This window comes from Cavia porcellus, unplaced genomic scaffold (genome assembly GCF_034190915.1).
Source record: "Cavia porcellus strain 051 isolate PalLab524CR breed Dunkin Hartley unplaced genomic scaffold, mCavPor4.1 scaffold_23, whole genome shotgun sequence".
Taxonomy (NCBI): Eukaryota; Metazoa; Chordata; class Mammalia; order Rodentia; family Caviidae; genus Cavia; species Cavia porcellus.
This window is the reverse complement of record NW_026947506.1, coordinates 18,753,138-18,775,345: the sequence shown is the minus strand read 5'-3', so window position 1 is coordinate 18,775,345 and position 22,208 is coordinate 18,753,138. Positions and strand designations below refer to the sequence as shown.

Below are 22,208 nucleotides of genomic sequence, written 5' to 3'. Positions count from 1 at the left end.
AAAGTTAATTAGCTTGCCTGGGGACAAAGAGCTCCTAATAACTATTACAGAAATCTCTTTGGGAGTAAGGGTGGGGAGGAATATTCCCCTATGATGTGAATAACAATCTCTTTTGTAAAACCATCATGTTTATCCTAAAGGCCTTGAGGGGCTGTACCTGTCCCAAACCCCTTACTCCACACACAGCCCAAGCCTTAGCGATAATTGTCCACATGCTAAGTACATCCAGCTGGTAGCTCGAAGTGGAGAGTTTGGCAATAACAGAAATCCTCAGATTGTTAAATGTGCCCCTCACAGAGCTTTCTCTCAAGTGCTGCCTCCCCTGCCCAGTGGGACCCCTGTGTTTCACCAACTTCAATCCATTTGGGCCACCAATAGGATTTCCCTTCAGCCAAGGGGATGAGGCTACTGTGTCTGGATCTGTGATCCCCTGTGTGGCATCTGGGGCAGCACAGTGACTCCTGACAGGTGGGTCCTTGTCCTCTCTTACCTGTGCAGTGCTGCTGCGGCTCCCAAGGCACCCTGATGCCCTCTCTCTGGCAGGCCCGGGCATAGGCCAGAAACGACTCACAGTAACAGTTTCTGTTGGCTGGACACTCGCACATGTCTGTCACACAGGACCTAGGGGACCAACAGAGACAAAGGAACATTTGAAAATATCAAATCATGTGTGAGCTGCAGGAAGTCCCAGGTAGATGGATGGAAACTCTGATTGGAAAGCTGAAATATGGTATAAAGTTTGTGTACACAACTTGAGCACTGGATGCCTCTGAGCACCACAACACTCAAGTTTTCTTCTGTTACAGCAGGATGGGCCACCAGACAGAAGCATTCTGTCATCCTTGCTGTCCATCTGCAGTTTTGGAACACACTGTGTGTGGCTGGTGTGACTGAGAAGTTGAATTCCTACTTCGATTTCTTTGTAATTATGAGATGAGAAAAGCCACACACACTGAGTGGTTACCCTGCAGGAAAGGCAGCTCCTCGGTTGTGGTCTATATTCACCTCACCACAACTGTGTGTGCAGCAGTGACAGAAGCATGACAGAGGCCACTGCAGTCTAACCCAAAACAGCAACCTGCGTGATGATAGCACAAACCCCTGTGGCTTTCTGAAAATGTGCATCTAGAATTCACTTTGGTCATGTCTTAGAACCCCAATCTTTTAAGGAAGACAGAATCTTCATTGTTTTTAACATGTAGGGCAACAAATTCCAAACAAAGCAATCAAGCATTTCAGGCACCTAATTACACTGAGAGATGAAGAGGGCTGACTTATGGAGTTGTTTCTTCAGTTAAAAAAAAAAGTATGGACAGCTAAATCCAATTCATTGAGAAAACACAGTGACCACACATTTAATAATTGCTGTGTCCACCATGCCTCAATAGTAATCGGCCTGCACTTTACAACTAAGGAGGACCAGAACTTCTGTAGGACTTGGAGCCCATGAGAAACAGCATGTGAAAGACTCTGTATATATTTAAAGTCTTAAATGATGTGTTTTATCACAGCTGTTAAACTTCTAAGACACTGCTTTGCACTGAGTGAGTTAACAACTTTTACACCAAACCATGCCCAGGGGCGTGAGAACACGTGGTGGGGGTCTGATGGGGGCGAAGCAGATCCTCTGCAACTTGCAGGCAGAAGGATGAGACCAAGACCCTGGCTCCCAAGCTGAGCACGTGCCTGGACTCAGCCATTTACCCTCTGTCACCGCGGCTGCACAGGGCACTGAAGCAGGAAGCAGAGGTTGTCACCACCCTCTCTGGTGGGCAGGGAACTGAAGCTTGGAGATGCCAAGGATCCGCCCAAGGTCACAGAACTGGGGAGAGCACAGCTTCGCAGACCCAGGGGTATATCTCAAGTTCTACTGGTGTTAAAACCCCACACTCACAGAACCACACACAGAGATCCTTCTAGAGAACACTGTGGTCACTTTGATGAGTGGTCCAAGGAAAGGCACTCACTCTGACAGGGAAACCTTACACCCAAGAAAATAAGAATGCATGCAGACAAACATTTTACAGAGATTTTTAACAATAATGCAATTTAATTTCAAAGAAGAAAGTAACCAAAATTGCCCATAATAGGGACTCCATTAAATAAAATTCCATGTCTTGTACAATGAAATACTCTATACATCTTTTGATGATGTCTTGGAAATAATTTCTTAAAATGTGGAAAAATGTTCTCAATGGAGGGAATGGAAGGAAGCACGATAATAAAAGCTCAATGTTGTATAATCACAGAAAACAAGAATAACTGAAACAAGTTATACTCAAATATTCACAGCAGTCAACTCTGGGTTGGTGGCATTAGGACTCTTTTAATTTCCTATTTTCTGCAATGAACACTTTACTATTCTAAAAAGGTAAATATCTCAGTTTGTTTTGAAAACAACAAGACAGAATAGTGTAGAACATACTCATATTTGAATCAAAATTTGGGAACTAGAGTGGGAAAATAAAGACTCAAGGATGGTAGAATCACACAGTGCTATGCAGGTCCTTGCTAAGACATAATTCATCCAAATTCACTCCAATTTATGCTTTGATTCAGTCACCTGTGCTGCTCCCACACGTCCCCCTCCCTTACTGGTCTCTGCTGCTGGAAACCTGACATCAGAGGGATGGAACAGATTTTGGGAGAATTATGCATGCTTTCACTGGATGCAACATAATTTATTAACAGAAGCATGAAAGTGTTCAAAATGTTCTTCGAATTGCAGGAAGGGGCAAAACTATTGTGATTCAATTGTTCCATTTCTACATAATCTTCTATGAGGAATATCTAATTTAGGACACATCAGAGTCAAAATTTTACGTGACTATAGGAAATTATTGTCCTTTCTTAAATCTGTATGCACCGGTTTTGCACATTTATACTCATTTTACGGAACAAGTAGCAAACATTGTAACACTCTCACTGAGTTGCTGAGACTCGTGGCTTTGATATCTCTGCTTTCCTGGCATTGTGCATCAACATTCCATCCCACTGAATGTGGGTTGGTCAGAAAACTCAGCAACCCATCGCTCCAGTGAGAAACATAGGAGCCCTTACAGGAAATCTCTACAGATGAAAAATCCTGTCTATGTGGTGGGTTTCTACTCTACAGGAATTAATGAACTAGCACAGGGAGCAGGCTCCTGCCATCCCTTTAATAGTCACTTTTCCTGCACAGCACCCAGCAGCTGTATCACAATGATCCATGGTCAGCCCCTCTCTGGAACCAGTGCCTGTGTGGGGGATCTGTCCCCACCTTCTCCTCACCCAGCTACCAGGACTGCACACTGCCCAGCCACGACAGTAAGCATACATGGCTCTTTGGATGGGAATATTTCAGTCAATTACAATTGAATAAATTTTAACAATTATCCCCCAGTCACACTGTCCACACTTCAAGGTTCCATAGCCATGTGGCTCATGGCTGCCATGTTGAACAGAGCTAATGGGAACATTTCCATCCCTGACGAAAGGCCCGCTGGAGGATCCTGCCAATGAGGAAGCTCCACCAACATCAGGAAACCATTCTTGTGCACCCAGAGGGATTGAAAATGGAGTAAGACTAGGAACAAGCTCACCCCTGTCTTCTCACTGGGCACCTAGAGAAAAAGCCCAGTAATATTTGATGTTTCTCAGTATCAAATTCAATCCGTGATTCAGTCCACCTTCTCTAACTCTACATTTTTCCTCGACTCATCCTTTCACCAAGTCCATAGACCATCTCACCAACCCTGGGCTTCTTCCTCACCTGGCTCATCCTGTCTGGAATGCACTTCCTTGTCATTTCCAGTGAAGCAGACCTTTCAGTCTTAGTTTAGATTGCTTGGCAGGTTTCAGCACCTTGCCCTGAAAAGGGGGGCGCTCCCCACAAGGCCCTTACACACTGCGCTGTGGGACTGCACAGGCAGCCTGTGGGACTGAACCATAGTCAACTTTTTCCTTGTTGGGGTCGAGGACTCTGCCTCATCCCGCCCCAGACAGGGCTCAAGACACACCGGAGAGTGAGAGCAGTCAGGTCCCCTCTGCCCAGTGCACAGGGCTGGGCAGCTGCACAGCATGGACTCCTCCCTTGTCCCTACTGCTGGCCACGGCCCACCATGACCAAGCTGTGGGGTCACTAGCCATAGAGACCATGAGCTCAGTTGCTTCTGCAAGAATCCTTTCTGCTGCCATTTTTACTTTTAACTTCTCACTCTCCTCTCCTATCTCCCAGGGAATTTCTTTTTCTAATTTAATGACTGTTGGAAAAAGGTATCTGATGAGTGAATTCTGCTTTAATGATATATTTCCAGCAAAGTACATGTTCAATATCGTCAGATCAACCCACAGCTCTTCGTGTTATTAAAAAGGCAGGCCTCCAACACCACTGAAATCAAAACATCAAACATGCTTGTGCTTCCTAGCAACAGCCAATCTGAGGGGCTTACCTCGGCTTGCTCTGGCACAAGGACTGCTTCTGTCACACACGCAGTGGCCCTGCCTCTCAGGCACAGCCTTGGGAGCAGATGCAGTAGCCATCAGGGACTCTGTGCACTGTTTCCAGGAGCGCTGAGGGGCAGGACAGGAGCGCAGCAGCCATCTCATCTGGGACATGGGATGGAGACAGCCCTGGACCAGCAGGTCAGCTGCCACGGAACTACTAACCAGTGAGCCCCTCACCTTCTGTCCTGACCTCCCTACACTGAGTTGCAGAGAAGTAACTGGAGGTGGCAGTGAAGCTAAGAAGGCCTATCCATCACATTACTTGGAAAACACATCCATACAGATGGCATCTAGTTCTGCTCTTCCTCAGGCTATACAGACACCCTCCCCCTTCACTCTCCTGTGCCCACCAACAGGAAGAAACTCACTCTAACATGCAAAAACAAGGCCAGCAGCTACAACACTGAACCTGTGAATGCAAGGCAGCTTCATGAAGCTGTGAAGCAGAGGGCTGGGCAAGCACAGGGACTTCTTCCCACCCCTCTAGATCCTGCCCATGCAGCCCAGACTGGCACCAGAGCGGTGCCATCCCTGTGCACTGGGCAATGGTGAGTGTGTTCTGGATCCCCAGCTGCCTGGGGTTGCCAGGCCAGCAGAGAGAGGTTGGGGTTCCCTGCAAGCTTGTCCATCTCATGAGCTCGGTCTGGAAGGCCAGGGAGGGAGCAGATCTGCGGTCCTGTCAGTCTCTGGTTATGGATCCAGAGATTATCTCCAGCCCAGTCTTAAGGATCTCCCACCCCACACCCTTAAAGTTAGATCTTCCATTCATTCCTAGGTGAAAACAAAGACTGAGCAAGGCCCTTTTGTTCCAATCAGAAAGACAAGGAGACTAAGGGAGAGGAGAAATGGTGCCCAGAGTACAAATCAGATCCCATTGCACAAGAGCTATTATGGCAGGAAGCCAGCACCAGGGACACTGTGGACTAATTCCTGGAGCACAGAAGGTATGTGGAGTGGTCAGAGTCAGAGGCATCGCAGCAGGAGGTACAGGAGCAGGGCCTTAAGGATCTGTGGCATTTTTCCTGGTTAGAGGACAAGGAAAGGGAACTTGCTGACAGCAAAAGAGGATCCCCAACAAAGGTCCAGATTTTCTTAATCCTGGATCTGAGCCTTGACAGTCATGTAGTCAGACTCCCAGTATCAAACCACTGGACAAGGAAAATTGTTCCCTGGAGAGCCCTGTGGCCTAGGGGACAGGCATGGTTCCTTGCAGAGAGCTCAGCAGGTGGCTCTGTGGCAACATTTCTTCTTCTAGGGATTCAAATTCTACTCATCTCACCCTTAATGTCAGGCCAGCTACCTGGAGCTCACAGAGCACCTCATGTCCTCCTGCCCGTGATGAGGCTTGCTTCTCTTCCTCAGAGCCCTGCTCAGCCTTGTGCTGTTACCTTTGCCTTTGGGGTCTTTCCTGGTGACAGCAGCCCTTTCCTGCCTTGGAAAGGGTGAGACTCCAGCAACACAATCAACAGGGCAGATCCTCCCGGCTTGTGTAGAAAGGGTTCACAGTGTGCCCTTCGATTACCTGCAGTCCCGTGGATGTGGACCCTGAACATTGGTCTGCTGACAAACAGCTCCAACACTGTCCCTAAGTTGGTCTCTCCAGACCCTGGAAACATCCAGAAGAGAATGGTTGCCTGAATGTTGGACTGGGCAGGATACAGGAATTGCAGAATGGCCGTCAGCCTCTGCCTATTTCCACAGCCATAGATGACATTCATGGAACAAGGCAGCGATCTGTGGTCACAGGGAACACCTTTAAGGAGAGCCATGCTGATAGTTTTCAATGGTGCTGGTTTCAAAATATGGTGAATTCGATAAAGTTATGCTTCCAGCAGTAACCAACCACCCTCATGTGTTGCTGGAGTCTGAACTATTTCCTCCCTTCCTCTGCCTGTGTCTTAAATGTGATTCCCACACCCAGGGTAAGTGTTCTCCCGTCTCACAACCTGGGACCGTCTGTGTCCTCCATGCCCAAGGCTACAGCTTTGAAGTGGCCAAAGCCAAAGTCCACACCTCTCAGTAGTCCTTATCCAGAATGTCTGCAACCAGACTGCTGTGGACTTTAGGGTTTTTTCAGGTTTTAACTGCACCCTTTCACATGAGGTCAGGTCTGCACTTTTCTGCACATGGCTCCTGTCGGTTTTCCCAAAGTTTTGGAGTTTGGAGCATTCAGATTTAAAATGTTCATAGAGAAGACACTCAACCAGTCAAGGAATTAAAAATACTCCTCCCGGGAAGATACGCAGTCTGTGTCTGCCTACGACAGGACTGCTCCACCAGGGGAAGTGACAGGGCTTTAGCCCAGCTGCCCTCTCCCCAGAGTTTGGGCCAGGCTAGGCAGGGCCAGGCTGGTCTCACCGCCAGCCCGCGGAAAGCTTAGTCAACGCCGCCCTCTAGTGGCTGAGAGCGACAGCGCCGCGTAACCGGAATTCTCAGCCCAGCGTTTGCTTCTCAACCTGAGGACTCAGCACTCTTGGGAGGCTGCGAATGCAAGAGAACATGAAAACGGCTGCTTGGTAGATGATTCACTACTTTCCCCCTTAAACTCGCGTTCCATTCATCACTGCCACACTCGCTGTCAAACAATCGCAAGCCTGGCGGCTCACCCTTCTGCTCCTAAACCCAGCCCTGCTGGTGCCGGGAAGAGCTGGGGTCTCTGCACCCTCTGCTGCCAGGCCAGGGCTGGAAAAGCCTGCACTCCTCCATCTTCCTGCAAAATCTCATTTCCTCCATGAGCAGCACTGAGCTCCACCTATTTGTGTTTGTAAGTTGAATCTGCATGAGGGTATCGGGGCCCTTTAGAGCAACTCCTACTGAGGCAGAGGAGGGAACGAAACTAGTTCTCTGCTCCACCGCCCAGGGCGGTCAGGACACTGCTGGCCATCGAGAAGCCTGAGGATTGTTCCCGACATCCTTCTCCCTTCTACAGAGGCACCAGTGGGATGTTCTGGGGTCCAGGGCAGTGTGGCCACCGCCCACCTGGTGTGAGGGTGGAACACTGCGCCCACCTCGAGGCCATCACAGGCCTGGATCTTGTGCTGCCAGTGTGAATCCAGGTTCCCCCACTCTGTCCTCAGAGAACTCAGGGAAACAAGCCGCCTGTGTGTAGCGCTTTATTATGAGGGTGCTGATGAAAAGCAACAAGAGAAAAGGTGCCAAGCCCCCAGCAGGGCCCTGGCTCTCTGCAGGCCCCACTGATGACAGCACTGGCCATGAGGGTCGCTCCACTTCAGTCCCTGCTCAGAGCTCTTGCCGGTAAGAGGGGTGACAGAGAAATTCGGTGAGGACACATTGTCATGAATCCCCCTCACACTCCGCCCCTCTCTTCCCACACACTCATCTCATCATTCAGGGCACTTTTGGAAGCAGCTCTGGAATTCCTCTTTCCCCAGTGTCTTCAGTTGCGCTATCCACTGCCTCGGTGTCCTGAAGCGATTCAAAACCTTGGCCATTTTGACTTTGGGGAAGAACAAGAAGTCATGCAGCGCGGGTTCAGTGAATAAGGCAGATGAGGACACAGCTTCATGTTCCTGAGAGCCGATAGCCCTGGGCAGCGCATGCACACTTTTGATTTTTGATCTCACCTTATAAAGACACTCAAGAAAGAAGCCTCCCAGAACTGCTTCAGAGGGTGGCCAGAATGACAGGATAAGTGTGCTTGAGGCTGGGGGGAGGGTTTGAGGGGGACTCATGGCAATGCATCTTTTACCGTAATAGACGTTTATTTATGCACACACAGGATGCTCGATCACCCCTCCTGTAGTGGGAAGGAGAAGGCTGGGCAGGTGACAACCCAGCTTAGTCCTGGGTACAGTGTTTAAGGGGGTACTGTCCTGGCTCAGTTAAGAGCAGGGCCAGAGGGAGAGCAAGGACCTCCTTAAATTTGGCCTGCAGGGTGACCTTCTGGATTCTGGGGTTTGGAGTGGGGCGTAGATGAGAGGCTATATTGTCCCCCATCTGTTCCTAAGAGAAGAGAGAAATGAAGATGAAGGCCAGGGACTAAAACGGAGAAGGGGTCATCTTTCATGATGAGGTCACACCTGGCTACACGTAGCCTCCACATCAGCCTGGGCTTCAAAGGGGCCACTCCTTCTGGGGCATTTTTCCTGGTAGGCAGTGAATGGCCACCCAGTCCCACAAACGGGAAGACACAAATTCTCCTCAGCGCAGTAATCAGAGGGCGGCTGGCGAAGGATGTAGCGCGGTAGGAGCTTTCTCAGATCCCGGGCCCTTCATCCAGCATCTCCTGTGTCTTCAGCTCCAAATCCATCAGCCTTCACATCCCACTGCTGCCTGAGAAAGCACCTCTCCCAGGACTTGGTCTGCTGGACTGGACAGGAGAGCGACGTACTCTGTGCAAGGAGCAGCGGGCCGCCCTTCTCAAATCATCCCGGCCACTAGATAGTCCCTGGAGCCAAAGTGTGAATGCCACTGCTCCACTGCCACCTGCCAGCTGCTCACCTCTGCTAGGACAGAGCGCCCTGCTCTCCAGAGGCAGCCTCGGAGAATGGGGCCCAGTGTCCCCAGAGCACTTGCCCAAAGACATCAAGAAAAGTCCTTCCCATCACCCTGGGAACAAGAGCAAAGTCAGCACTCAGAGCTGGTCTGAGGCAGGCATCTTTGTCACATCTGCCACCCCAGCACTCTGGAAGGCTGAGGCAGGAGGATCACAAGTTCAAGCCCATCCTGGACAACCTAGTGATCTTATGTGAGACCCTATCTCTAAATAAAACTTAAAAATAAATACATCAATAAAATAGTGCCAGGTGTGGCTCAGCCCCAAAGCTGTCAGTTTATTCCTCAGTATTAAAAAAAAATGTCCATGTTCTCTTTCCTGTATAATGCTACCTGCTAACACAGGCTGTTCCTTATGCCTGGATCACCCTTCAGACCCTTCTCCTGGGGGGCACCTGCCGCTCTTTTGGTGTACAGCTCAGCACTTCCTCAGGAATGCCCCTATGACCCCCACACTTACTGAGGTGGCCCCAAAAACTCCCTCTGTCCTGCTCCAAGGAAGAAAAGCTTTGCTCACTGATTTTCTAGCCTCGTGCAGTGGTTGATGTAGAGTAAATATTCAAAGTCTATTTCCTGAATGCACTGATTATGAGTGTTTGTGTAGTCAAATCCAGGAAAAGCAATGGCTAAGATGATAGTAGGGATCAGATAGCCAGAGAGAGAGATCACAGAGGAGCAACCATTCCATGATTTCAGCCACTCCTCATCGACCAAGGGGCCTGGCCATCAGGTGGTCAGTGGTGGCCTCTGCAGGGATAGTTTCTTGGGCAGGGTAGCAGACACAGGAATCACAGTGAAGTGTTCTGGAGATGGGAATACTCCAGGCATGGGGTAAGGACTGATCCCTTGATAGGATAGCAGTGCAGAGCAGAGGACTGGGGAGACAACTGGCAAGGAAGACAAGACTGTGCATCTGTGTGTGTGTGTATTACTATCTAGAAGACTCAAACTGTTCACACCAGTGGGAAAGAAACATGCTGAAATTAAAGATATGCTGGGGTTGGGCAGTTGATGGGGTAAAGAAAGCAGGAAGATGACGAAGAAAGACTGCCCCTGTGTCCTCCCAAGTGATCAGTGTCAAATTTTCTGAGAGCAGAAAAACAAAGTCCCTGCACTTACACAAGACAGACAGCAGAGAGAGGACTGTAAACAAGGCCAACTTCTCCATCACCAGGTGGGGAAGGAGGACCCAGGGTCCTGAGTGAGCATCTAGTGAAGAGGAGACAGACTGAATGACACTTGCAGCAGGTGTTCGCAGGTGAGGAAGGAGAACAAGCAAGGAGCAAGAGTCACACTGCTGGCAGGTGAGCTAGTGCCCTCCTTGGGGACCAGAGCCCCCTGGAAACTGAAAACTGAGGGGAATTGGTACTGGAGACATGTGGCCTTAGCACCCATGGAGAAAATTACAGCCATTTCCTAGAGCTCACTTATACTGGGTGATTAAATTTATGATGCAAAATTAGTGATGTTACATTTTCCCCAATGCAGGAGACCTGAAATTAAGAAACCATATTTTCTGGAGGAGGTGGGGACGGTGATGGCCTTTATAGATGATTTATTCCTAAGTCTTTAATGTGCCTATCATGGAGTCTTAATACCGAAGACCATGGCAAACTGTCTTGGTTTAGGATGGTGAGTGCTCAAAACTCCACAGAAGGTGCGTGACTTCAGAAACCGCCACAGAATTATAGACTCACAGACTCCAAAGGGCGCCGGGAACATCTACTGCCTGCAGGATTCCTTTTATGCCTCCCCACAGATGGCCACACATCTGCATGGCGTCTGTGTTAGGAGCGTGGTGGCTTTTTAGGAATCTCATTCCTGTAACAGACAATCACAGTGTCTATTTCTCAGGAAGTCTCCTCATATATTAAATGAAAATGTGTTCAGCAACTTCTGCCCCATTTTCTGAGTCTACCTTCTGTGACATTATGGAATTATCCAATTCTACCTCAGCTTCCATATGACATCCTCTTCAAACATATTACATAAAATAAAAATGTTCCACTTGGAAGTGACACTTGTGGGGGAGCCCAGGATCACTCTGTCATGTCATCTTCTTACATTCTATATGTTCACTTTCTTTATGTCTAGTAACTAAAGGACACTCTATCAAGGTGTATATCATCTTTCCTTTTTGTTTACCCCTTCAACAAATTTCCACTGAGCAAAGCATTGTACTGGCCTGCAAGGAAGGCACAAAGATGAAGACAAGAGTTCCTGTTCTAGAGGACACAGCTGGTGAGATAAACTGTAACAGCAGGAAGCGAATGATGAAAGCTGTAAAACTGGCCCTGTATACCAAGGGAGCAAGGAATTCAGGGACTATTCTAGAATGGGGGCAGTTAGGAAATAGGAAAAGTTAGGAAAAGTTTCAAGAACCAAGGTTTATCTGAGTTACATCTCAAAAGTAAAAATTGTTTTCTCCACCAAAGATGGTTCCAGTGAGGCTGCTTGGTCTGTCACAACAGGCACTCTGGCCACTTTCTCTCTCTCTCTCTCTCTCTCTCTCTCTCTCTCTCTCTCTCTCTCTCTCTCTCTTCTCTCTTCCTTCCTTCCTTCCTTCCTTCCTTCCTTCCTTCCTTCCTTCCTTCCTTCCTTCAGAAAGTAGAAGTCAATTTTAAACAATTGCCTTCTAGATGTAAAAAAACTTAGCATCATGGCTCGGTAATAACGGAGCATTAACTGGTGCTGGGAGGTTGAGAAGAGGCATTGTGTGGAAGAAGAAGAAATTTAGAAGGGGAGAAAGTGGGCAGCGCATGTAAAGATGGAGCTGGTCACGCACTGGAAGAAAGCAGGCAGAAGCAGGCACAGGAGCGACAGAAGAGCTCTTACTACATTGTAATTTCTCACCCGTGTGTCCAGGTACCCGGCAGATGGCAGACACAGCAGCCTGTTAAACACTTTTATTCAACCACTTCTTATCATACTTAGGGGAACATAAAAACACCCTTCTTTACTCCCCACGTAGCACCCAGACGTTCTGTTATATTTTTGAACATGACAGCATTCTTCTAATCAAAGGTTCTAATCAAACATATCTCATCACAACTGAAACACCATCTAAACTCTGACTGTGGCCCACAACCCCGCAGGTGCCCCAAGCTGCTCCTGTTGTATGACTTCCTCTCTCCATAGCGCCCTGACCCCGCTGTCTCCAGCCTGGCTGGCCTTCCTGATTCCCTTCAGTGCGCCAAGTTCACTGTGTCCTCTGCTGCAGCAGCCTCCCAGGCTCAGTGCAGCTCTGCTTTAAGCCAATATCACCCCTCGGATGCCCCTTCCTTGACAGCAGCAACCCCTGTCTCTGCTCCATCACCTCCTTCCAAGTAAGTCAGAAGTTCGTCTATTCAGCTCATTACTGGCTCACTTTTATCACTCCCTGACAAGAATGCGGGCATCGCTGAAGATGCCAATTTGCTGCTGTTCTCCAGCACTCAGCACAACCACAAGCAAACAGCAGGTGCCCAGTAAATGTGTGGGTGGAGAATCTCTCACATCCCTAACTGAATGAGCCCTGCCTGCCCCACCCTGCCCTTCACTCTAGCTACATAAAATCTACCACTGCAATGTCACAAGTGGCACAACAGACATAATCATTTAAATACTCAGTCTGGGTCCTGCATGGTGACAGAGGCAGGCAGGATGCTTTAAAGACACACAAGTGAGAGGGGAATGTGCAGATTTCTCCCCGCTGTCCTGGGAGCACTGTGCAGTCCTCAGGAAGCCTGCAGTAGCGTGAGGAAGATCTAGGCACAAGTTCCCTTCACACACCCCTTCCTCCAGCTCACATTTATGGAGCACTGGGGACACAGAAGCCTGGTGTTGAACGCTGATGGTATAAAGATGAGAACTCAAAGTGTCCACTTTGAAAGACTTTGGAGAGACTGACATAGAAATAATGCTGTTGCTGTATGGTCAATGTTATCACAGAGATATAGAAACAACACTGAGAGACAGCAGAGCTGGGGATGACCAACCAAAGTCAGAATGTGGGCAGAATATTCAAGAAATCTTCACTGATGGAGAGACCAGTGATCACCTATGATCATTCCTGCATGAGTTTTTAAGGCAAATAAGGAAAGGAGGTTCCTAGGGAGAACAGCATGAAGAAAGTCCGTAAGATCTGAAAGTATGCTATCATACTTGAGGGGATTATGCATGAATTTATGCAGCAGGAGACGTTAAAGAGGTGCATGGTGGGGGGGGGACCATGGCCTCAGAGAAATGTAACTATAGAAAAAGACAGAAGAAGTATGCGCTGTCTATTTAAAACAGAAAGGCAAAAATACTCCATAAAGTACAATCAATACAAATGTGCTATAAGTATCATATAGCCTAATGAAATAGTGTTTCTTTTAGGGATATAGAGTTGGTTCGATATCAAGATATTTAAAAGGTGTAACTTTTCACATCAATGGATGAAAGAAGTACTACGTGCTCATGTTGATGGATGTAGTACTTTGCACCATTAATTCAACATTAATCTTCACATCAGTGTTTCCCAAGCAGGATGGCACTGAAACCAAAATGCATTCTTTAAACTATGAAGAGGCTGTCTCAATTTAAAAGTCAAATTCATTCCTAAAGATGTGATAGAAGGGGCATGGTAATAACTCCAAAAGCAAAAGGAGCCTTCCTTCACTTCTATTTAGTATTATTATTTGTCAAGTTATGTCTTCTAAAATTATCCAATAATGAGACAGAGATTTTAGAGGCCAAAGGGCATACTTTTATCTACTTACAAATGAAATGTCTGTAATTGAGAAATTTAAAAGAATAAAATTAGCGATGAAACACTTTCTCCAAATGCCAGCAAATAATGCTTTGGAAATAACTTGTTTAAAAAACCCAATCCACAACATCAACCAGTCCATACAACAGGAAATGGACTTTAGCAGTGCAGAACCTACAGGAAGCAAACCATAAATTGCAGCCATGGAAATGGAGAAACAGTCACCGGACTAAGACAGTAAACTAATTTTACATAAAGCAAAACCAAATCAAACCCTTGACAATATGTAACTATTAATAATACAGGATTAAAAAAATGAAGAGAATGATTTTAAAATATCACATCAGTTGTCCAGAGTGGGTTTGGATGAGAAGGTGGTGCCCACACCCGTCCATCATGGGATGTGTGTGAATTTGGGGAGGACAAAAATTGGAATCCAGCACAGATAATGATGTCTACACCATGGCAATGGTGACTGCAGATGCAGTCAAGGAAGTGCATTTCAGATCCATATGAGAGCTTGTGTTAGCAGACTCAGAAAGAGACTGAACGAACACCTAACACAAGAGGGAAAGGTCACATGCTCAACACATTTTACTAAGCCCTGCACTAAATCAGACCATAGGTGCTGAGGGTAATCAGATGGAGAGAGGCATTAATTCATCATCCTCCAGGGGAAGAGGAGAGATAAAAAGATTTCTACCCCCCTCATAAAGAGTGGGTACAACTACAGAGAAACCAAAAAATCTAAGGCAGATTCTAATTTACTAGAAATTACTTTAAAAAAATGCTTTCAAAGGAAAAAAAGTAGGCCAGAGGAGAATCTAAATGTGGCATTTAACTAAGGATAAGAACAGAGCAGAATTGCAGGGAACAGGATGGAGGGTAGTTTGGTCTGCAAACTGGACTCAGACAGAGGAAATGCTGTGCAGCCAGAAGTGTTAAGGGAGAACACAGAGAACTACACAGATGTGAAAGAGGCCCCAGGACTCTTTTAGAGCTCAGCCCTGATTACATCCCAGAATCACCCCGAGGAAATGCCCAGGCCAAGAACTGAAGAGACTCTGATTTACTTGGCCTAGATGTGGCCTGAGCATCAGAAAACCCCAGGTGACTCCCACGATCCAGGCACTGGCCAGAGCAGGCAGAGCTTTGGGGTCCTGGAACAGCTATTTTCTACAAGGAAACCCAGCTTAGTCCCCATTGACTGAATCCTAAGCTTGTAACTGTCCACAAGAGTCCTTGGGCTTCATCTATAGACACTGCTTCAGAAAAGAGAACATTCTGAGTTTGTTCACTTGTTCTGTAGTCTAAGTAGCTTTTCCAGTCTCATAAATGCTTAAACATATTATAATCTAACAATTTTCTTCCTCTTTGTTGTGTAAGGAAAATTGTGAGGTCAAACCATAGGCTTGTTCCACCTAAATTTATTTTAAAATAATTAAATTTAATTTTGGAAATGCTGGTTGGTGTTGAGATCTTGTAAAATTCTTCCTTTTATGCAATATTCTAATCAAAATAATGTGATGATACTGAAAATGGAATATGGGAACTGATCAGAAGAGTGTTTGAACTCTGCCAAACATTATGTTTTCCCACTAACTTCTGCATAAGGTTCAGGTAAATATTGAATTGAATGTGTAATTTCAGACTTTGAATAACTGTCATTTCTGTAAGCATAATAAACTTGGGATGGGCAATCTGGTTGTCATTAAAACCATTCGAAAAAGAGAATATTTTTTTCTCACAGAGTCCAGGTTACACCGATTCCGAGATTCTTCCGCAGAGGAAAAGAGTTCCCATAGACAGCTGTGCTGCAAGAGGCTTCTTATAAGCAAGGATTGTCTCCAACAAAAGCGGCCTCCAATTCTCCGGGGTTGAGATCTGTCCACAGCAAGGATCCTCAGGGCTCCAAGTCCACCAGATCTCATGACCCATATCCTCTGCACACAGACTGGTAGTTCTTGCTTTCCCTGGACTTACCCAAAATCTGCTCAGTCACATTCTGTGCTCTCATACAATCTCCGCATGTGCAAAGAGGTTTGCAGGATGCCTACAGCTGACCTAGGAGGAATGTGTCCATGGAGCACAAAGTCCCTGTCACTCAGAGCTGGAGGACATGGGTATCCCTGGACCCCATTCAGATCTACAGGAGCAGGACCTGAGGGAGCAGGCTTGGGGACTAGGAGTCAGCCCCTACGGAAATCTGCAAGGACCTCTGCAGCAAGGGTTAAGGGGCAACAGTTTCTGCTCCATCTCTCACTTGCAGAGGATTGGATGAAAAGACTAGTAAGGCACAAACCAGGGAACAAGTCCACCCACCTGAGTGCAAAGGGAGAGAGCATAGCACCACTATTGCTATCGCTGATTTGATTTGTCTTTGTATTTTATAATCTACATGACATGCTAATACTGAATACTGGGCGAATTACATGTGTGTATGTACAATATACCACAATGAATATGAATCATAGGTACAGAATGTGTTCAAACAATCTTTTCCACAGAGGAGCAAGCATTTAAAGACCTTCAGACACTCATTATTGACGTCTATGTTGTACACTGAAAACCAACAGTGTACTAACCGTAGCTTTGAGAGGTGTTTCTAATAACAGTTAAACACATTTACAATATTCTCACTCACTAATCAGAATTAAAATTAGATTCAAGCTATTGTCCCAGCATGAGCTTTCACCACCACATCCTATCATGTTCATCTATGGACCGTTTCCCCATCCATCCTCCTCTCCCAGCATTTGCGGGTTATTTGTGACATACTGTGTTCCTGGCACTTGGAAGTGCAGTGTCCTAAGAGATGTGGCCCTGCCTGTGACCAAGGATGACATGCAGGTCCTGCCTGGGAGAGCTGAGGAGGTGGGAATACTAAGCAAGGGTAGAGAATGTGGGATGGAAGTTGGGGTAGACTCTGAGAAACTGATCCTGGTCCTGAGACTTAAGCATGACTCAGTGGAGAGAAATGGGAGAGCAAGACAGTTTTTTTTTCCCTTCAGACCTGGGCAATTTTTGCTAAACAGTAATCATTTTCAACCCAGAGCTGATTTGGTGATAAAGGTGAGTTTGTATCACAAACTTACAATGAAGGCAGAATTGGGAAAACTGACTCTGGAATTCTTTCTTGTTTAACATTTAGGACAGGAACTTGTAGATGTCAAGGAGAAAACATTAAGAACTCAATCAACGGATAAACTTCAAGAGTGGAAGATGGAAAACCAAGTCAATTGTTAAGTATAAATGAACCTAGGAAAAATGAAAGGAATTCAGGTTGAAATGATAAACATGAAGAACTATTATATAACAAAAAATAAGAAACCTAAAGTATAAAAACTAAAATACTAACTACTGATTGGTAAGTAATTCAAGCTCCGGTTCATAATGAAGTATCTCAACTGAAAAGAATGCACAGTAATAGAATGTGTTCCTAGGTACACAGCACTCAAAATTAACAAATGCTAACATCTGGCAATATTTAAGTTTTTAAAAGCAAGAAAATACTAGAACTATTGTAGAAATTTCTTTGGCCTCTTTTATTTCTATTTCCATTCTTCTTTCTTTTTCTTTATAATGATTTTATTTCATTAACAAAAGTTAAATTATGTTTAATAATTTTACACATAAACATAAATGTCATTTAAAGTAATATATTAAAGCTTTATACATTATCTACTAAGTAGTTATTAATATAATCTAATTATCTGAATTATAAAATTTTACTATATATAACTGTATCCATGAATTATATATGACATTCTCTTTTGTGGGTATGTGTGGTACTAGGGATTGAATCCTGGGTCTTGGCACTGAGCAGAATCCACTACTTTTAATTTTTTATTTTAAGGCAGTGTCTCTCTGTGTTGCTAAATTGCCTAGATTGAGCTCAAATTTGAAATCTTTCTACTTCAGCCTTCCAGGGTGGTGGGAGTATAGTGTGCACCACCTTGCTCAGCTCTGATATTATTGTACAATAATTTTAATTTTATACAAATGACCTTTCATTCTACAAGTCATTCCCAAACTTGCTTTTTCTATGCAATATTATGTTTACAATCTATGCATGGTGAAAAAATATGGCTAATTCACTCACTTTAACATGTTCATATATTTTAAGCCACACATCTAATTATGGATAATAAAGCATTTTCAACTCAGGGCTACTGTTAAAAATGTTGAAAATATACATCCTTACTCATGTTGTTTGCTGCCCTTTTGAAGGTTTTCATGATTTAATTGTGGTCCGTGTTATATCAATCTTTAGAATATATTGAGACTTCCTGGAGTCTGACATGGTACCAGTTTTCACAATACTCCATGTGCGCCTTAATCAATTTGTACTTTTTCTCTTAAATACTTTTTGTACATGTGTTAAATCACACAACTCCCATTGCTCAAATTTGCAATATTTTTTCCAGCTTTTCTGCTTGACTTATCCACTTCTGAGAATAGTAAATTTTTTTTTTTTTTTTTTTTGTACTGGGGATCAAACTCCCAACCTTGCACTTGCCAGGAAGGCACTGAGGCCGCTGAGCTAAATCCCCAGCCTGAGAATAGTAAATTGCAATCCTTATTTGTAGCCAAGAAGTTGCTAGATTTTCCATGTAAACAGGAGTAGTTGTGTATGTGAAATCAGTATTATATGGAAAGGCCATGCACATAATCATATTTTCTTAGCATACAGTGTCCAATATCACTTTCTTGAATTTATTTTATCTGGTATTATTGTTTAAACAGTTTCAACTGGTTAGAATTAGGACATGTTTTTCCATCTTTACTTTTAGTTTCCTGGCTCATTCTGCTATATATACCTGTTTTAAAAAAAAGTATTGATGCCTATAGTTTTAGAAGTTTTACTTGATATTTTCTAGCTTCTAATAGAAACCTTATTTCATTTCTCATTTTTCTGAGTGCTGATCTATTGGAAGTTCCTTTCATCTTTGTGTGTTTTGTGTCTGTAATAATTTTTCTTCTTTCTTGTTCTGCTTTCCTTTAGGAAAACAAACCCTACTGCCCAATCCAGTGATCTTGCTACTGGCTGTCTACCCTACAGAAACAAGAAATAAGAAAGTGTGTATATGTGAAGATGAGTCTTGAAGCATTATCTATGATGATGAGAACATCAAAATATATGTGCAATAATATAGACCATAAGGAAATGTTTTATAATTGCAAAAAGTATTTTGAAGCCTGTGTAGCATAATGAGAAATGTTCAGTGATGTTCTATTAGGAAAAAACGTAGAACACAAAACCCCACAGGCACAGCATGCACGGCGATTTCAGCCATGTAAAAATGTGACAGTGTCTGACAGATGTCCAGCCCTGCTGTGAGCAGTACAGCATGCCTCTCTCTGCCATGGATGCTCGGTGGTAGTTTCTATACACGGTTAGCACATGTCATTCAGCCTGCATCTCACAACTCTAGCAGTCTCTAGTCTCAACATCCTGGCTAGAGATTCTCATCACCATCCATAAAGCTCTTAAACTTACTGTAAAATCATTCGGCACTCTCCTCAAAAGCATAACTGGTAACATCCACCAGTCTATGCTGCTGCTGCTGCTGCTGCTGCTGCTGCTGCTGCTGTGTGTGTGTGTGTGTGTGTGTGTGTGTGTGTGTGTGTGTGTAGAGATAGAGAGACAGAGAGTGAGGGAAGGATTGACTTTAAGGAATTTACTGATAAGCTAGAGGTAGCTGTGTAGAGATAGAGAGACAGAGAGTGAGGGAAGGATTGACTTTAAGGAATTTACTGATAAGCTAGAGGTAGCTGCAATCCCAGGCTCTGCAGGGTGGCCCACAACCTCAAAAACAATTTAAAATGTGTTGTGCACATGCATCAGCCTCTGCAAGGAATATAATCATCATGTACTGCAAACATGCTGTAATAAAAATAAAAATTCAAAAAAAAATTAAAAGAGAGAAGGCAACCAGTCAGCAGAACTCCTTGACAGATGGAGGTCACTCTTTCCCTATTAAGGCCTTTAAGGAATGGGGTATGACCCACCCCTGTCACTCTGGGTAACCTGCTGCACTCAGAATTGACTTGATCACATTTTGACTGCGTCTAACCCACTCCTGTACAGACATGTCTACAGCAAGGTTTGAAAATGTGTCTGGGAACTTCTGCCCAGACAAACCTACAGTGTGACCATCATACTTAGCCTCTTCATGCTACTCACTCATCCACCATCCATGTAGAAGGTTTTTCCTGGATGCCAAACATGCACCAGGCTGGGCTGTATCCCCACTCACTCTGCATTAATGCCTCCCCCTGAAAGCAGTGAATCCCAGGTTAACAGGCTACTCTCACACCTGCTCGGAGTCTGCTCTGGAAATAACCCTCCCTTTTGAGCAAGGCAGGTTCTACAAGAAGGTGAAGAGGAAGGAAGGAAGAAGGGAGGGAGAGAATGAAGGAAGGAAAGAAGAGAAGAAGGGAGACAGGAAGGAAGGAAAAAGAAAAAGAGAGAAGGACAGGAGAAGGGGTAATAAAAATACTATCTTGTTGATGTAGTGGAATGATGTCTTTTAAATCATTGTCTGTGGCTGTAGGTCTTATTTACTTTAATAAAATGTAATAAACAAATTCAAGATTGTGGTAAGAAAATGAAAATCAGAAAAACCATCACAGAAATGTCTGCAAGGTAGCAATTTAGTCTTCAGGGATTTTCAGAGGTTTATGCTTAAGTCTCAACACATGAACCAGAGCCCTGGAACGTGCTTCTCCGTCCTCTCAGGAGGCTGAGCTTACTGCGTTAGCAGAGCGTCTTTTCGCTGGCCTCATGGCCACCTTCCTGTGCCAAAGTAGCGGAACCTCTTGCATCCAATCCTTCTGCTTCTGGGTGGAAAATGATTTTTGAAGCAAGTTTGGCTGATGCTATGCAAAGAGTTTTCAAGACTCACAGCTTCCAGGGTATTAAATAACAGCTGAGGAAAATTAAAAATATTTATAGTAGTAAACAAGGCAATAATAGCAATGCTTAAGAACTCTTTCTTCTAGTTAGCATAAAGCTCTGGGGTTGGAAGGATAATTGCATTATTGTTTTTGCTCTACAGAAACTGCATATTGAGAATAATTATCAACACAACTGCTCATCCACCTGTTTCCTGTTTCTTATGACTTTTTGACCTAGGAGGAACCTGGGCCAAGACATGGCCTCTTGATGCATCCTCTGGGGAGGTGTGTTCAGTGCTCCTATGCCAGAAATATCAGGAATCTCCAGATGTAGATGTGGAGTTACTGCCTACACCTCCAGAGAAGAACACTGGAAAGAGCCCTGCTTGGTACAAGTATCTGGAGTCAGCGGAGTTCCTACAGCAGCCTTCTGTTATGAAGGAGGCAACTGGACTGTACTGTAACAGAAACTGTAACATTTAATCATATTACAGTTAATTTTAAAAAAACTTAATGGTAGATGAGCATCCACTTGGAGTGGCTTGGGTTTATGTAGCTTTTAAAAAGCTTTCTCCTCTAACATTCAATAGTCATTATTGTCCATGTTTCAATAATAATATCCAGCAAGGAAAAATTCACTTAAATAAGCATCTATCCCAACTTGATTTTGAAAGTTTGCTAATATATGATTGGCAGAGTTAGTTTTATTGTTTAATTTTGTGAACAATCATGAAAACAAGCAGAACTTCACTACTGACCCAATGGGAAGAATACAGCAGTGTGATCCAGGTAACAGCTGGTGGGAAAAATCCAGGTGACCAACTCCACCCTGCTACATTGGTGGGACCACGTGACCAGTGAGAACACCAGCGACACAGTAAGGACCTGACTAGGACACATACACAATGCACAAGCAGGAGTAGCAGCTCAGGGAAATTCCTAAGCAACAGTAAAATATGAGCCAACAAGGGCTAAGTTAGTGACACAGTGCTGTGCTTGGGGACAAAGACACATGAAATGATGTACCTTGTCTCCCTAATATTTTTTTATTTCTTCTTATCTTTTTTTTCTTTTCTGTTTTCAAAATGTCTCGGGAGAACTCCAGCCACAGAAAACCAATCCTATCCCCCAAACTAGAGATAAATTCAGATGATCCTTGGTTACTCCTATATTCTTTTTCTTCTGCTCTCTTCTCCAGTTTCCTGAAGCTTGCATGATCATCCTTGGTCCTCTAGCTTTCTTCTGCTTCCTTTACAGTTATCTTTGTTTTATGTACTATTCTTTTTTTTTTTTTTTAAACCAGGGATCGAATTCATGACCTCACACTTGCCAGGCAGGTGCTTACGCCGCTGAGCTAAATCCCCAGCCTTATGTACTATTCTTAAATCTCCTCATGATAGGGAAAAACCAGTCTCAAGGGAGAATATTTTGCATATAAGCTCCTAATTTACCATCATTTCTGTTATGTAAATGTAGATGTTGCTCCTATGAGTTGAGGTACAAAATCAATAGTTAACACTGTCAGTTTCTAAACTGTACTTAATTCTACTGTTATTGCTAATTCTACTAATTTAGC

General features: G+C 44.7%; 1 protein-coding gene across 5 annotated transcripts in view; it reads right to left on the bottom strand.

Annotated features, from left to right (window-relative positions):
- Positions 1-22,208, bottom strand: part of LOC134472453 (BMP-binding endothelial regulator protein-like) — a 262,792-nt gene that overhangs the window by 20,565 nt on the left and 220,019 nt on the right. For all 5 annotated transcript variants that reach the window (XM_063233856.1, XM_063233857.1, XM_063233854.1 and 2 more), the window contains one exon: positions 491-621. In XM_063233856.1, the coding sequence (XP_063089926.1) occupies positions 491-621 (131 nt within the window). The remainder of the gene's footprint in view (positions 1-490; positions 622-22,208) is intronic.